Genomic DNA, 15,986 nt, shown 5'->3' with positions numbered 1-15,986 from the left:
GAGAAGCATACAAAATGATGGACGGTGGCGGAGAAGCCAACTCCAGTAAAGTAATGCGCCGAACCCCAAATAAAGCAAGGGTGAAACGAGAAAGACAGAGTTTAGGAGACTTTTTGACTCCCAAAGAAGATGAACCAACCAAAGATCGTAATGTCTTGGATTTTTCTATTGGAAGTTTGAAAACAAAGGAACAAACGGGCAAGAATGCAGCCGAAATGGAAAACTTGAAATCAATTTACAAGGAATATGAAACAAGGGCAAAAAGTTTGAGTAGATTCGAAAACATATCTGGAAACGCTATTGAGCGAGGCAAAAATACCTGCAATTCTGCAAACGGCAATGAAGGTGGAAAAGAACTTTCCGAATTTTTGTATGATCTGTGGACACAACAACAACTATGTGATATCGTAATTCGTGTAAACGGGAAGGAATTTCTAGCTCATAAGCTGGCATTAGCTGCCCATAGTGAAAAGTTCACATCTAGATATTGTGAAAGACAAAGACTACCTTCAACTTTGTCAGAAGTCAACCTCTTGAACGCTTCAATTGAAGCTACTGAAGACATACTTAATTATATTTACACAAATCAATTAAAAATTACAGATGCAAATGTAGAAACACTTCTAAGTTGTGCCAAGCAACTTGGAGTGTCAGCAGCAATATTCCTTTGTAGGCAACATTTATTGAACTTCGATTCCACAAATGTATTGTTTTTGATGCAGATTGCAGAAAAACATGGCTTTAGTGATATTTTGGAGAAAATGGAAGCTTCGGTGTACGATAACTTTTCTGACATTAGCAGAAAAGAGAGTTTTTTGCACAGCCGATACGATATGGTTATCAAAATATTACAAAGAGACGCTTTAAGGGTTAAGGTTGGAAACGAGCTCGAAATATTCTTCGCCATTGTTTCTTGGATTGATTTCAATAGACAAGAGCGTCTTAGTTACGCTCCTCAACTTCTTCAATGTGTTCGTTTTTCTATCATTTCTGCTGAGGACCTTGTTAAACACGTCGAACCACAGACAGAAATATTCAAATTACCACAGTGCAAAGAAATGTTATACATTGCATTCAAGTAAGTATATGTATTGCAATGTTTTGTTGTTTCCTTTGTTCTATGTTTCTAGCGTAAATGCTTTGTAATAAAATTGCATCAATAAAATTGTTTTATGCAATAGTTTAATCAGCATAACAGAAATACCGAATCAATGGACCATGTATTTCATACGATAATTACTAACAGTAAATTTTATTACATCATGTTTTTTTCTAGGGACTAATATTATGGATGAAGTTATGTGTCGGTCAATTATCAAAATTATCGAAACGCATTGTCAATCATTGTTTATGTCTTGGAATAGAAATTCATTTATAAGATAAGTCACAAAAGTAAGAAATATAAAGGAATAAGTATGACAGTATTTATTCCTGGCGGAATGAGTGGTATAACATGTATGTTCCAACAAGAACAGATATAACTGTTATCAACCGTTATAATGTGTTTATAAACAAATTTTGAATTTAAAAAAAAATCATTTTGCGCATCTACTTTGTATACAATTCAAGTGGTCACTTAGCATTTTATTTTCATTTCAGGACACAGGCACTCGAGAAAAGGTCACCAATGCACTCAAACCAAGAGAGCAAAAGACAAGCTCATCAAGTTCCATTCAGCATAACTGGTTACAGTAACGCAGAACAAAACCAGAGTTACTCTTGTAGATCCGTTCCAGCACCTCGTGTAAGTAAATGAACTATCCCTGACCATCTTTTATGCCAGTCCTACACTCGTTTACGTATATCAGAAATTACCCCATAAATGTATCCTTAACAAAACAAAACCATAAAGTACAGTGAACCTAAAGTAAAAGAGGGTCGGAACTTTTATGTCGAGACCAATACTAATATTACCAGGTAACTGAAAGGAAGTACTGCACCAATACAAAAAAACCACGCGATTCAAAGTGGAAAAGTTTGGTAATTTCGATAATATATTTTGACAAATTTAATATTCTCAAAGACATTTTTGTATTGTGACTGTAATGATATATTTTTTGCACATTTTGCACAGAGACATTCAACTGGTAGCGGCCCAGGGTTTTCCCAACCAGGTAGAGAATCTGCACAGAACGGAACTAGAGTGACACCATCAAAGGACAAAGTAACTTCTCCATATGTGTCTCGTCGAGGTTCGATAACGGACAACAGAGATCCAATGAATAAGATACCACAGATGCCAATGCACATGAACCAAGCGCCAATGCATGTGAACCAAACCCAGCAGACTAAGCACAAGATGTATCTTGGAGGATCTCTGCACCAACAGCCTGTACATGCAACGGCGTTCTATGGCCCAAACCCTGCTCCTATAAAACCTCCAACCATTTTGGTAGTAGGCGGTATCAATCCTTACAGTCCAGAGAGCACCTATTCCAGTAAGCTAGTTGAGCAGTACAATCCCCAAACCAATACTTGGAAAGTAGTATCTACACTCCCTGAACCAAGGCACCATCTAGGCACTGCTATTCTAGATGGCTACATCTATGTTGTTGGTAAGAAATATTTATACAGCAAATTCAATGTATTTTGCAATTAAGATCTTTTAGATGGAAAGATGTCCATGTACTATAAGGGAGAAGTCCAATTACTTAGGCAATATTGAATTCGCAAACACAACTAGTTTCGCCGCTCCATAATGTTTTTTTCTTCTGCAAATAAATACAAATTTACTTTACACAAACTACAATTGCAGCCTTTTGGTGAGGTCAATACTATATTTGAATAACTTTTTTAAACTGTGAAGTAGATAATTGCTGATTTTCATCCAAAGAAAAATGTCATTTGATAAGAATTTAAAAGTATAAATGTTATCTTTTTTTTCTGTGGTTTTCAGCTGGCTCTATCATCCTTCCTGATGAACAAGAAAACCTTGCCAATCCGACAGACACATGCTTCCGGTTTTGCCCAGAGGGAAATTACTGGACACGTACAGCTTCTTTGAGAACACCGAGAATGTACCATGGACTGGCAGTGCTTGAGGGTGTTCTTTATGCAGTGGGAGGACATAATGCGGACGGAAGGTTAGAAGCGACCATAGAACTTTCAGTACAATGGTTCTGTACTGAAAATTCTTTCTTGTAAAAAGTTAAGAATTTTTATTTTATATAATTGATAACCTATTCTGGGTGAAACTTTACTTTTTAGAAATGTTTATTAACATTTTGCTTGTAAATATTTGTTGATCCAAACCATATGAAACTAAAAGAAAACTATGTCTATCTATTCTTAACAGGCCTATGAACACAGTTGAATATTACAATCCTGATACCGATACTTGGGGCTTTACAGAAAGTATGACAGAAGCGAAGATTGGCATGGCTACAGCAGGTTACCACGGATTACTGTATGTAGTTGGCGGCTTCTACGAGACAATGAACGATAAAATCGTTCTTGATACTGTCGAGTGTTATAATCCAAGGACAAATAAGTAAGTATATCATAGTTTGTCCGAATATAGAATAACAGATAGAAAACTTGTTCTCCAAGCAAATATAGATATTTAATCTTCTGTTTTCTTTTTCAATAGAATAGACTGCTGCTTGGACGCAGGCGAAAACGAGTACATCAAAATATACCCTTGCGTACCCAGTATTTAAATCTTTCGTTCATGATTTAGCGTGAACCTAGGGGACAATGACCATATTTTTATTTTTAATACAATAATTGCAGGATCATTATAAGTTGATGCATAATATTTTCCATAAATATAGTGATATAATCAATCGGAATATCATTTTGTAGACGAAGTCACTTGTTATGTGACTATCAGATCGTAAACGTCTTGAATTTAAAATGTTCCATAAAATTATCATTTTGCACACCGTTAATGAGAAAATTAGATATGAGCCAGACCCAAAACGAATCATGTTAAATGTAAGGCGTCCAAAGCATTATCATACCATACGTAGACGAAATTATGGCGTTATCAACATTTAGGCTTCAAAAAATAAACCATGTTAAAGTCTTTTATAAGGTCAAACGTTTTAAATCAGTCAATATTAAATCATAAATGTTTTATAATGTTGTTTATGCGTTATCTTCAGACGTAAAGATCATCATAGTTACAATCGAGTATAATTAGACCACTAAAAAGTCCTGAAAACAGACTGAATTAAAACCAAGCAGATTGTATTCAAGTTGTCAAGATTATATTTGTCATATTCGATATAATAGTTAACACTTTATAATATTTTTTTACAAAATACATCAGTTAATGTTTGAATTCGACTCGAATTGACTTCTATATCAAGTAAATTAGTTTAAAAAAGACCTGGCATTAATGGGATCTTTTTAACCGCGATAATCTGTATTCGTGAATGGAAGGAATCCAAACAACCGAGTTTTCTTCAATTGATTAATGAATTGGGCCATGTACTGTTATGTGTGATGTTATGTACAGGTATAAAAGAGTCATGGCCATTTTTCCTCTATACATGTTTCATGCGTATACTCAAGCATGAATGGTCGCCGGGGGGAAATCAAAGTTAGTCGCTTAGGTGTATGATACAGATTTTATTTTGTTTTTTTATAAAAATATTCCATTTTCGATTTATAACATATGTCTATCACTTAGGCACTGGCTACGGTTACATGGAAATGTAACAATAATAAAAATATTATTGTTACATGGGAGACTAATTGCCGGAATGCAAAGTTGGGCGAGGAACCGAAAAATTACGAATGTAACAATAATTACTGAGGCTACGGTTACATAACGTTATCGTTACATGAAAAACAGTACCGCATACGCTAGATTTATTAAACTTAAATCTTCTACAGTTGTGTTGCTTTGTTCTTTCATATGTACTAAACAATACTTGTAATACTGATAAATAGTAAATATTATTATTCAACAAATAGTGTTTATGGTGAAAAAAAGTTTGCTAACTGTAACTTTTAATACTAAGAACTTTTGTATGTACACGTATCCGTGGAGGACGTAATTTTGTTCATAAAAAATGTCGGACTTTCTAAACCACTTACTTGATTTGTAGAAATTGTCATTGTAAATAAAAAGTTACAGTAAATAAATTGTATGTAATAAATTTATGTATTGTAAATATAAAATAAATGTCTACAACTTTTATTATTTAGTACATATTACTAGTCCCATCGTACATTGCTGTTTTTCATGTAACAATAAGCAATGTAACCGTAGCCTCAATAATTATTGTTACGTTCGTAATTAAACAGGTTCTTGCCCAACCATGCATTCCGGCATTTAGTCTCCAATGTAACAATAATATTTTTATTATTGTTACATTTCCGTGTAACCGTAGCAAGTGCCTATCACTTATGTGCATGTCTCACTTAGTTTCGAGTGATTTAAACGACTCGGATAAAAACACCCAATTTTAATCCATACTACTAAATAAAGAAATAACGACGCCTGTTATGTTTTGTTGTTGTTGGGTTAGTTGCGCATTGACCATTTGCCCCAAATAAATTGAAACGATATATTCAAATTAATATAGACAAAACACAATTGCAAATCCGCCAATGTTCATGATTTTTTTGGTTATTTCTAAATGAAACATTGAAACAAGTATGGGATCCATAGAATGCAACATCCGGCAAGTAAACAGAATCTTCTACAGCTTGTTTCGAGATTCCATTAGCGCCTCTAGATTTCTATGTGTATTTATACTTAAAATATATTAGTCCGAGATTACTCTGACGTCCAATTGCTGTTTTGCCAGGCTGAGCCCAGCTTGTCAGTAGTCTCGGATTACGGTCACAGCTTGTCTGGCAAACAGCCGCTGGACGTCACAGTAATCTCGGACTACTTTAAATAACGAATAAACTTTCGTGTTTTGTAGTTGGACAGTAAAAGAACCATTGCCTACTCCATGCTGTCATGCAAATTTAGTCGTTGTGGAAGACAAGCTTTATTTGATTGGAGGATCAAACATGTCAGATACGTCGTCAGCTGTAACGAGTCTGTCTAGTGTCTATTGTTACAACGAGGAAGACGATATTTGGGATAAAGTCACAGATATAATGATTCCAAGACATGATTGCAGCACAGCTGCAATAGGTAAGTTATACATTGGCATTCCAATTTTAAGAAGTCAGTATTGAAGAATGTAATAACTGCTAGTGGTTCCCGGCACTGGTTTATTTCATTGTTAGGTTTTTGAGTGTTACTGAAGAGAAATTATTTACCGAAAGCGCAGCTAGTGCAGTTTAATTATGATATTAAAGCGTTAAAACTTTCTTTTGTTTAATCGTGCACCTGCTTGTACTGTACATTTTTATTCTATTTAAATCTCCACTGGAAGGCCTATTACAGACTGAGTGCGCGGAAATTCAAACAAGTATGTAGTATTAATACCAACATACGTATTGTGGTTGTCTACGCTATTGTGAAAATGGTTCTCTAAAGGTATTCTGGCGTTATTTTGCATACTAGTATATTTAATTGATAAACAATAATCGTTGATATAACTATTTCAACAAGTATGATGAATTTAAAAATATCATTTTGAGGACAAAAATTTTGCGCATGGAATAATAATTTGCAATTTTATATTTTACAGGCTCGAAAATCTACATTCTTGGCGGCGTCAGCTCACAGGAAGGAAGCGTGTTAGCGGATGTGGAGTGTTTGGATGTAGAAAGTCTAACCTTGACAGAATGCGAACCGATGGCATATCCGGCTTTAGGAATTTCATGTTGCATTCTCCCTGGAGAAAACAAGACTTAATTATTCATGATTTATTTATTCTACTTTGAAGTTTTAGTTGTTATGTTCTTTTTGTTGTTCATATTTGTCAGATTACAGAATAATGTATTTTAACTTTTAAAACTGGTAGCTGCTCTGTCAATTTCAAATTCAACTATGGAACTCTCTTGGTAAAAATGGACAGTTTCAGCTATTTAGCATCAGTATCACTGAAGACAACAAATTTACTTAATCCTCTTAATGCATACATGTACATGAAGCCAGCAAAGAAATAATTATGTATTACTCATTTAAAAAAAACTTAGTTGTTACAAATCTGTTGTTGGTATCTTGATTATTAAAAAAAAGTTACGTTTCTAAAAATCGTATTGTTTTGTTGACAACTGTGCTGTTGCCTATCAATTTTTCTAACTGGTCATATTGGACATCATCAAATATTGCAATCATAAAATTGAGAATGGAAATTGGGAATGTGTCAAAGAGACAACAACCCGACCATAGAAAAAACAACAGCAGAAGGTCACCAACAGGTCTTCAATGTAGCGAGAAATTCCCGCACCCGGAGGCGTCCTTCAGCTGGCCCCTAAACAAATATATACTAGTTCAGTGATAATGAACGCCATACTAATTTCCAAATGTGTTTAGTTCCGATGGAAAGACCCTATAAGTGAATCAATATTAATGCCAAAATATGCAATTTTTAATGACCTGACAACAGTATCGTAACTATATCCCTTCTTAATAAGTCTATTCAAAGGTTTTGTTAGTTTCTGAGGTGAATACTGACACCTTTGTGCTTTATAAAGAATATTTCCATAAAAAAATGGGATGTGAAATACCTGAACGTATAAGAAGTCTGCATGTTGAGCTATATTTACGAATGATGTCCTTATACCGATGATAAAATTTAGTAAATGGTTTGACCAGTTTGTGATATCGAAAACCCTGGTGTAAGTTTTTCAGTAATACACAAATTTCTCTCGTTAAAATCTAAAACATTGTTACATACACGCGCGAATCGTACAAGTTGAGATATATAAACACCGTAAGATGGTGACAAGGGAACGCCACCATCTAAAAATGGATAATTAACGATAGGAAATGAAAAATCATCTCTTTTATCATAAAATTTAGTATTACGTATATATAGCGTCCGATTTTGGCTTTCGTTGGAGAACAAACAGCGCTACAACACGAAGAGTGAATAATGTCAGATTGCTATCCTTCATAATCTAGAATGTCCTATCATATTGTTACATTAAGAAAACGCCGATTTTGTCCAGTCAAATTACAATAGTGACTATGAATTGGCAGATTTTGATATATCATGGCAGACCAAAGCCGTAACAACACCCTAGTCAGATCACTATCTGATCTCTATTGGATCGTTTGTGGTGAAGTGTGCCGTCCCCGGCCCTAATTGCGACATATTAAAATCGTATTGAGAACGGTATAATCTGAATGCTGTTTTTCGATGTGTCGTTGATTTCTTTTTTGATATTTGATTGATTGGTTGTCGGTTGTTTAACGTCCAATGGCAAATAGTTCATGCGTGTTTAGGACGAGAAAACATTTGAATTATTGGATTAGCTATTCTATATAGTTATTTGTCGTTTGACTGTTTTTCCTTTTCTTTTTCAATTGATGGCTTTCATTCTTCATGTCCTCAGTCTCGGTGCATTGTAATTAACTTTTTCGAATTCGACACCTGCAACCCGTTTGCAACATACTACAAGTTGTATCTTGATTTAAAAAGATAAACTACACTAATGAATGCAGTCAAATAAATAAACAACACAATGCAGATACTCTGTTACTTATTTTCTCTGGCTTTATGTCTAATCATTTAATCCACATCACTCAAACTATTGCTTAAGCTTTGGCAGTCCGACAACTTAGACAACTTTTAAACTAATGGTTCAGTACATGTAGTATAAACTAAAACAATTCGAATTATTTTTAAGTTATCAGAAATATTTCGCTTTGTTTGCGCCATCCAAAAAATAATGATATAAATAAATAAAAAACCGACTTTGATTTTCGCCTTGTTAGTGAAAGAAATTGGCCGTAATGCTTTTCTGCACTATCTACGTAAACAAACGGAATGAAATAAAAATATGATGTTCAGCAGCAAACCATGATACCATGTCCCGGCCCCGTGGATTAAAATCCATACGTAATTCGAAAAAAATACCAAAATATGAAGCACATATATTGTTTAATTTCTGAGAAAGTTAATTTATTTTCTTTAGGGTGTTATGAGACGAAGGGGTCACAAAACTGTTATACAGTGTGTAGATACGACTACGTAAATTTCATGTAACAGTCAACTCAAATAGTCATTTAAACGAGGAATTGGAAGGATGGACAAGTCCAAAACTTTAGACCTCTTTTAACACTCATTGGCCTAACAAAATGATCATATAGATATAATAACAATGATAATGAATTCTTTTATTAAAGTGTCAAATATTTGTCTAAAAAGTTTTGCACAATTATGTAAAAAACATTATATATTGTACAGTAACATAAATAAGACAAATACCCAGCCAAGTTGACTTACGGGACACTATATATACATTTTATAGACTGTTCTTAGTAGCTTCAATACAAATCTGGAGCATATTTCAATCAATCTAAAAGAAAAGAAAATATAAATACCGGTGAAATTAATGCTGAAGTCTTAGGAACCAGGTATAATCTTAATTATATTTATAGCACAGTTATGTTATTTAAAAAAAAATTCAAGAATTTGATTATTATTATTCAAAGCAACAAAACTGAGTATGGAGTAAATAGAAATACGATAAATGAATAACAAACGAATTTACAACCACTATAATGATCTGGTTTACTTAAATAGTATCGACTACAATAATGCAAAACATGAAATTGCTGAATTTGATCTACGCACATACATTTTTTCAGTAAATAATACAGAGCGCAATTTTGCCATCATATTGATATACGCAAATTAGATACCTCGAACTGTATGCAATCATTTACATTTTCCCAAATCTACACGTGTATAACTGAATTTGTAGACAAAGGGTTTTATCGATTACAATAGGTCTGTTATGTCACAATAAACCAAAAAGTGTATCTCATCTCCAAATGCTACAATATGAGAAAATGAAAAAAATGGTCCATTTAGCGGGTAGTAAAGGTGATTTCATATATCGACATTTTTATCTAAATTTATACAATTTACTACGGATGTTGCATGGTAAACAGAGTTACCAATATATTCATTGTTGAGGATGAAAGTCCTTATTCCATCGTCTATAAAGTCTTGTTACTATTCACTTTCGACTGTTCAACAAATATTCGTATCTTACTTTTAACTTCTTCTTTATTCCCGGCTGAATAAAGACTTTTAGGTACATATTGTGTAATAATTTTCCAAATAAATGTTTCATGATGTACGCTATTGACCATTGGTGAATTTCCTGCTTATCAAAACGAGACAACGTATATTTTGTGCAGTAATTCTTAAAGCCCTGTTTAGATCGTTAACAATAAGTCCATGTTCCCTCAGTCTCCATCTCCGAATAGCTTTACATTCTATATATGGTACTTGTACAGTAAACAAAAAACAATGAGAAATACATCATGTCGTCTAGTCAGCTCTGCAAAACCCCGACATGAAAACGAGAAAACTAACAACAAAATGTGTTACACTTTACGAAATAAAAGATGACCGACATGAACCAAAGACAACTACTGGACCAATTGCTCACGACTTGGAGAAGACATGCGCCACGGAGTTAAACATGTCTGTCAGCACTTGACCCTCTCTGATTCTTTGACAACGACACAACAACACAGCACACGAACAAACTGTTAAAACAGTTGCAAATGGCGAAACTCAATCAACCGTTACGGAGCACAAACACAACTACATGCCATATGTCTATACCTTAAAGTAGTTCGATATATCAGATGATACTTTAATAGCTTACGCTTTATTTTGCTTTTGCATATAATCAATTTATAGATATAGGAAGATATGGTGTGAGTGCCAATGAGACAACTCTCCATCCAAATAACAATTTATAAAGGTAAACCATTATATGTCAAAGTACGGCCTTATATACGGAGCCTTGGTTCACACCGAACAACAATATCTAAAACGAGAACTGTAATTGTTGTAATCCTTGTCCTGATGTTCTAAAAAGATAGTTACCAGGCTTATTGGCAGTCAGCATTCCTCGCAGGACAACAAAACAAGTATGTGAACAACTCCATGTCATCGTATTAGCTGAAACAATGAGCAAAACTGAAACTACTAAAGCTATGCATGGCACCGGGATGACAAAAGTGTATAATAGTATTGAACTATAGGAACAAGCTTCATATCATCGATGACAATGTTATAAACTAACAAATGGTAGTGGTGGCAAATGACTTTTTCAAACAAGTTTCCTAGTTGCCACAGAAATGGGAGACTATGAACATGTTGGAAAATAAACGACTGGGACTGGGCGTCTCTTCAAAACGAACCTTCAGGGACTACCTACGCAAATGTTCTTTAAACAAGGAAACGACAGGGACAGGGCAGATCTTCGAAGAAAAGAAGTAATAGGGACTGAGCGGATTTTCGTACTAATGAAAACCGACATTATGTCTTCGAAAAGATTCGACAGGGTTGGGCTAATCTCCGAAAAGAATTCACAGACCAAATGTTTTAAACCTATGTCGTCTTATATAAATGATAATAGATTTTCAACTTCAAACGATGCAATCCAAAAAATATAAGTTGAAACAAAGGTAGAATGACAACAGCTAAAATCACTACCAGACCAACAGCATTACCTGGACTATTCCAGTCTAGAACAGAATATAGTACATTGTTCACGTGGTCTTGTGTCCAGTAAATGGCACTAAATATAGCATAGATAGTTCCATATATAATTGGGTAAATTACATGCAGCAAATAAACAGGTCTTGCACTTATAAAAAAATCAATCAACACAAACACTGTATTCATGGCATGCATATTCATGTCGTTGATTAACACACCCCTGTTTTCCTTATCCGGAAATAAAAATACAAAGTAAATTATTGAAACCACAATTTCAAACGATAACACGACATCTCCAAGCAACCATGACAATTTTAGGAACCAAGGAATATATCTTTTATCTTCTTCTATGTTGTTTCTGTTCGAGTCTGCTGTTTGTGACAGAGTACTTTCAACACTTGAAGGTAGAAAATCAGGATTTGTAACACCATGCATTTTCTCACCAGATTTATTCATAGTTGGTCTGTAGAATATTGTTATGACTGTTGCTATCCATAGATGTATTGTAAGCAATGTGAATGTCCAAATGGTTAAATACACAAGAACTACATGTTTTTCTCCGACGGACATCACATAGACTGTCATTACAGCTCCGAGAGCATATGCTGCCATTATAACACGAATCGTCCAGTAAATAGCTCGATGCCATTTCCACTACAAAATAAAACATTAAAAATTAGTATGAAACGTTTATTATTCTTTCCAAGCAATACATATGATAATGTTTCAAGATGATGGAATTGTGATGAAATTTGCTTTGAGTCACATGCTGTTTTGGGTCTTGATACTTTCAATGGCATTGAAGAACGAGTGATTAATATAAACAGAATAGCCAAAATACAACATTTTAATTTCAGTTTAGAATACTGTAGTGCGTTTGAAAAATCACACAAAGGTATGATAATTGCTCTATTTTCTCCAAAAACGTCAATTCCAAAAGAAATTTTGGGAGTAGGTGAAATAACGGTAGGTGAAATAAACAGATTTCATTTAAGTTTTGTGCATGATAGTATGAGACAAGAAAGCTAATAATTTGAGGAACGAATCCATTTTTATGCAGAAAAGATGCTTATAACGGGAAATCTGTTCTTAGAAATGGTAAATTTTAAAAGTAGTGAACATATTTAAATCAAAAGGACACAAACTTCATTTTCTCAAAATAAAAAGTACTTTCTCATGTCGTTACACAAGAAAGCCATTCTGTTTATGGGTGTTCCCCTGTAGAAAAATGAGACTAACCAACTTCAAATACTGTTATTCTCAACCGATGTAATGTTTTACGGATGTGCAAATATAAAACCGATATAACAGATTCTTATACAAACACTCATACTTCACAGTTTAACATAAAAAAGCAAATTCATCATACTGTGTCAAACACTTTAAGAAGAGAATCTATATTACGTAGTTTAAAATAATGGTGTTTGGCTAAGGAGATACGATATGCATGTACATGTATGTTTTTAAACAAAAAGAGAGTTTTTTATTTGCATATTGCATTCCTTTTAAATGTTAAAGGGAATTAAACCTCTTCAAACAATTTGTAAGTTGATTACAACATGCAAAGAACATTAGCACACCAGTGCATATCTCTTAAAAGAATCAGTTCAGTTCATTCGAGGTGAGACAATGCTAAAGTAGAGGCAGGTTACATCTATAAAATAATGATATATTACCCTAATGAGAAGTACAACACAAAAAAAAACATGCAATAAATTTCGTGCTTTTGTATTGTTTAACAAACTACCAAAATTAATAATATCTTAAAATATAAATATAGCTTTTGATTTATTATCATATAACATTTTTTAATGACAATTGCAAATAGTACTTTAAAAACCCGTTTACCTCTTTGTTATTCAAAGTGTAATATGTATGACTGACATATTTCAAGCATTGTCTGTCTCGTATTCTAACCAGAACATTCGACATTATTATGTAACAAGTCGAATTCATTTTTTCAAAGAATGCATTGTACTGCATGTTGAGTATATACACAACGCAATATTAGCGCTGTTTTCAATGCCAGACAAATTATTTCATTATGAGATACTAAAACAAAAATCTATGTCGTTTATTGACACAATTACCTATACCTCATCTACCAAATTTTCCATAAGCCCTTAAATATACATTTAACAATCGAAATGGTCATAAATAATGTGATCTATTACACCCAAATAGTAACACGATTAATCCTGGTCGTACCCAAATATAGATTGTAATTCTGACACATAAAGGCGCGTTCAAAATCTGTAAAATAACTACAGAAGACCATCGCTATGTGAAAAAATAGTCATTAAAAAGTGCAACCAACCACAACACAGCACTGACCACCAAGGTTGAACTCGGTTGCTCCTGAAGAGGTAAAATAGCCAATGTTCATTAAAAAGGTAATTTTTATTAAACGACTCGTAAAAGGATTTGACAAACTATTTGAATTAAGTTCCCCGTTTAGGAAGCACCAGAAACAACAACAACAAAAACAAAAAAACTTTCAGTCCCCATACCCCATCTTTTCCCGCCACTTTTTCCGTGTTTTTCTTTCGTACTTTCACTTACGAAGATTTGCCATATTTTGCTAAGTTAAAAAAAATGATAAAACCCTTTTCACGACTAACCATTAGTTAAGCAAAAGAGTTTACAGAGGAACCAGGTTTGCGCTTTAACTCTCTTCTTAATGAGAAAGAAGGGGTTTGGTCTATACGATTAATGAATGACATTCTTGAACGGACAATCCTTCCACATAGTCTATTTAAAGCTCTAAAAGCTGCGGTTCCGTTTAAGGAATGCCATGACATGTGGAAAATTTCGGTTGTTAAAACAAATACACAACTACAAGAGAAAGCCAGTTAGAGAAAATGTTTTCGATTTGCTTTCTGATTTGATTGATTGGTGTTTTACACCACTTTCAGCACTGTTTTCGTTTTGATAATTCACACTATATTATTTGCACACTCACACATCAGTATCTTTTCCGGAAAAGAAAATGTTTCACAAGTATGTGGTTTCCGCACAATGTTAAAAGAATGAGATTCAGTAGTAGAACAAAATAATATGGTAGCAAACAGATATATAATACAACAGCCCGTGAAGGAATTTGATAATAAGGATATGTAGTATTATTGCCAGTCAGACAAATATTACCCAATACCAAAAGAAAAGACATAAACAATTTAAAAATATATAGGTCAGCATATAAGCAAAACCTTTATCGTGTAGTATTAATCAATATATTTTCGGAAGATATTTGTTATTACTATCAGAATCGATTGAATTCAGTTTGCATTTTTTTAACCTAATACATGAAAATACAAATTTAAAATTAAACACACAAATCAGTTATATGATTTAAAAATGGAAAACCATGATTTGATCCCGATTACGTCAATAAAACAGCAAAACAAAACAAAACAAAACAAAATAGCAGAAACCACAAACAAACAAAAATACTAAATCAATATTCACTGTAATATTAACTGTGTGAGTTTCTTTAAGCAATTTAAAACAAGTGTTTACAAAACTACCATTTTATAAAAAAAAATATATTAAAGGCGAAAAGGTTAAGCAAAAAGCAAAAGACCAAAACATCTCAACGAAAATAAACTGGCAACATATAATCCTACAACGAACTAATACTTTTTTTTCTTAAAAACATATTTTGTCCCCATTCCATCTTTCAAACCGCACAAATATATTAAGCAATGACAAAATGACGAAATTCGTACAACAATTATATCTACTACGTGGGTGAATAATACCTCACAAAATAGGAAGAAAAAGTTAAAAGTGAAAAATCAGCACATACCTGGCATGTATATAAAGCCTCGGGCTTTGAACATGGAAACCTGAAATTTTTAAGCTTAAATTCCGCTTTAAAAATATCACACATCGTGTTAGCCTAAGTTAAATTTCTGTAGTAACGAGAGAAAGAAAGTCAGGTATACTATATCTGCACCTTATCGTAACACTGACGCATGACACACATTATGATAAATTAACCTGATTGCGAAACCATACATGTCTTCACAACTTTTGATCCGAATTTTAACCTTTCTGGCATACGTAGTTACTGTTTTAATAAAACAAAATTATTAATCTAAAGTTGTCTTAGATCCATTTCAAACACAAGTACAAATCGACAATGAAATTCAATTTATGCTCTGTCAGATATGGCATTACACTGATATTTCCGATAGTTTTGAGGTAAATTTATTCCTTAAAAAGGGTTCTATACGGAATCGATTGATTGATTGATTGATGAATGCTTTAAATCACAACTATTTATATCGCGATGAGGAGCAAGACTTGAATTTAATAGAATATCTCCTTTCTTTTTATTTCTTCTTTGTATAGTATCCTCAAATTATGAATTGCAGGCTCGTAAATTTTTTTTCTACTTATCTGCACATAGTTTAAAAGAGGCTTGAAAGA

The 15,986-nt window shown here is 33.4% G+C and overlaps 2 protein-coding genes across 3 annotated transcripts; one reads left to right on the top strand and one right to left on the bottom strand.

The window, feature by feature from the left end:
• The first annotated feature begins 14 nt into the window (after window positions 1–14).
• On the top strand, window positions 15–7,090 carry LOC134718543 (kelch-like protein 3). The gene is made up of 7 exons (XM_063581148.1): window positions 15–1,078; window positions 1,600–1,744; window positions 2,075–2,555; window positions 2,897–3,083; window positions 3,296–3,490; window positions 5,883–6,100; window positions 6,603–7,090. The coding sequence occupies exons 1-7, from the start codon at window positions 15–17 to the stop codon at window positions 6,767–6,769; spliced, it is 2,457 nt and encodes an 818-aa protein (XP_063437218.1). The 3' UTR covers window positions 6,770–7,090.
• Window positions 7,091–9,238: 2,148 nt separating this feature from the next.
• LOC134707023 (protein rolling stone-like) lies at window positions 9,239–15,509 on the bottom strand. 2 transcript variants are annotated; one of them, XM_063566505.1, is made up of 3 exons: window positions 15,361–15,509; window positions 11,996–12,206; window positions 9,239–9,384 (listed from the first exon to the last, which is right to left on the bottom strand). In XM_063566505.1, exons 1-3 carry the CDS (start codon window positions 15,442–15,444, stop codon window positions 9,380–9,382), a joined length of 300 nt encoding a protein of 99 aa, XP_063422575.1. In that variant the 5' UTR covers window positions 15,445–15,509; the 3' UTR covers window positions 9,239–9,379. The 2 variants fall into 2 exon arrangements, with proteins under 2 accessions (XP_063422575.1, XP_063422567.1); XM_063566497.1 differs by lacking the exon at window positions 9,239–9,384 and having other exon boundaries at window positions 9,485–12,206.
• Window positions 15,510–15,986: the final 477 nt, after the last annotated feature.

Source organism: Mytilus trossulus, chromosome 1 (assembly GCF_036588685.1).
Source record: "Mytilus trossulus isolate FHL-02 chromosome 1, PNRI_Mtr1.1.1.hap1, whole genome shotgun sequence".
NCBI lineage: Eukaryota > Metazoa > Mollusca > Bivalvia > Mytilida > Mytilidae > Mytilus > Mytilus trossulus.
Note: the sequence above shows the minus strand (reverse complement) of the source record. Positions and strands in the feature narration are given on the sequence as shown.

Excerpts from the sequence above, each read along its gene's own strand:
- LOC134718543 (XM_063581148.1), top strand. The coding sequence starts at position 15 with ATGATGGACGGTGGCGGAGAAGCCAACTCCAGTAAAGTAATGCGCCGA. Across the intron at positions 1,079-1,599 it reads ATGTTATACATTGCATTCAA|GACACAGGCACTCGAGAAAA; the intron begins GTAAGTATATGT and ends TTTTCATTTCAG. Across the intron at positions 2,556-2,896 it reads TGGCTACATCTATGTTGTTG|CTGGCTCTATCATCCTTCCT; the intron begins GTAAGAAATATT and ends TGTGGTTTTCAG.
- LOC134707023 (XM_063566497.1), bottom strand. The coding sequence starts at position 15,444 with ATGTGTGATATTTTTAAAGCGGAATTTAAGCTTAAAAATTTCAGGTTT. Across the intron at positions 12,207-15,360 it reads AGGCTTTATATACATGCCAG|TGGAAATGGCATCGAGCTAT; the intron begins GTATGTGCTGAT and ends TTTATTTTGTAG.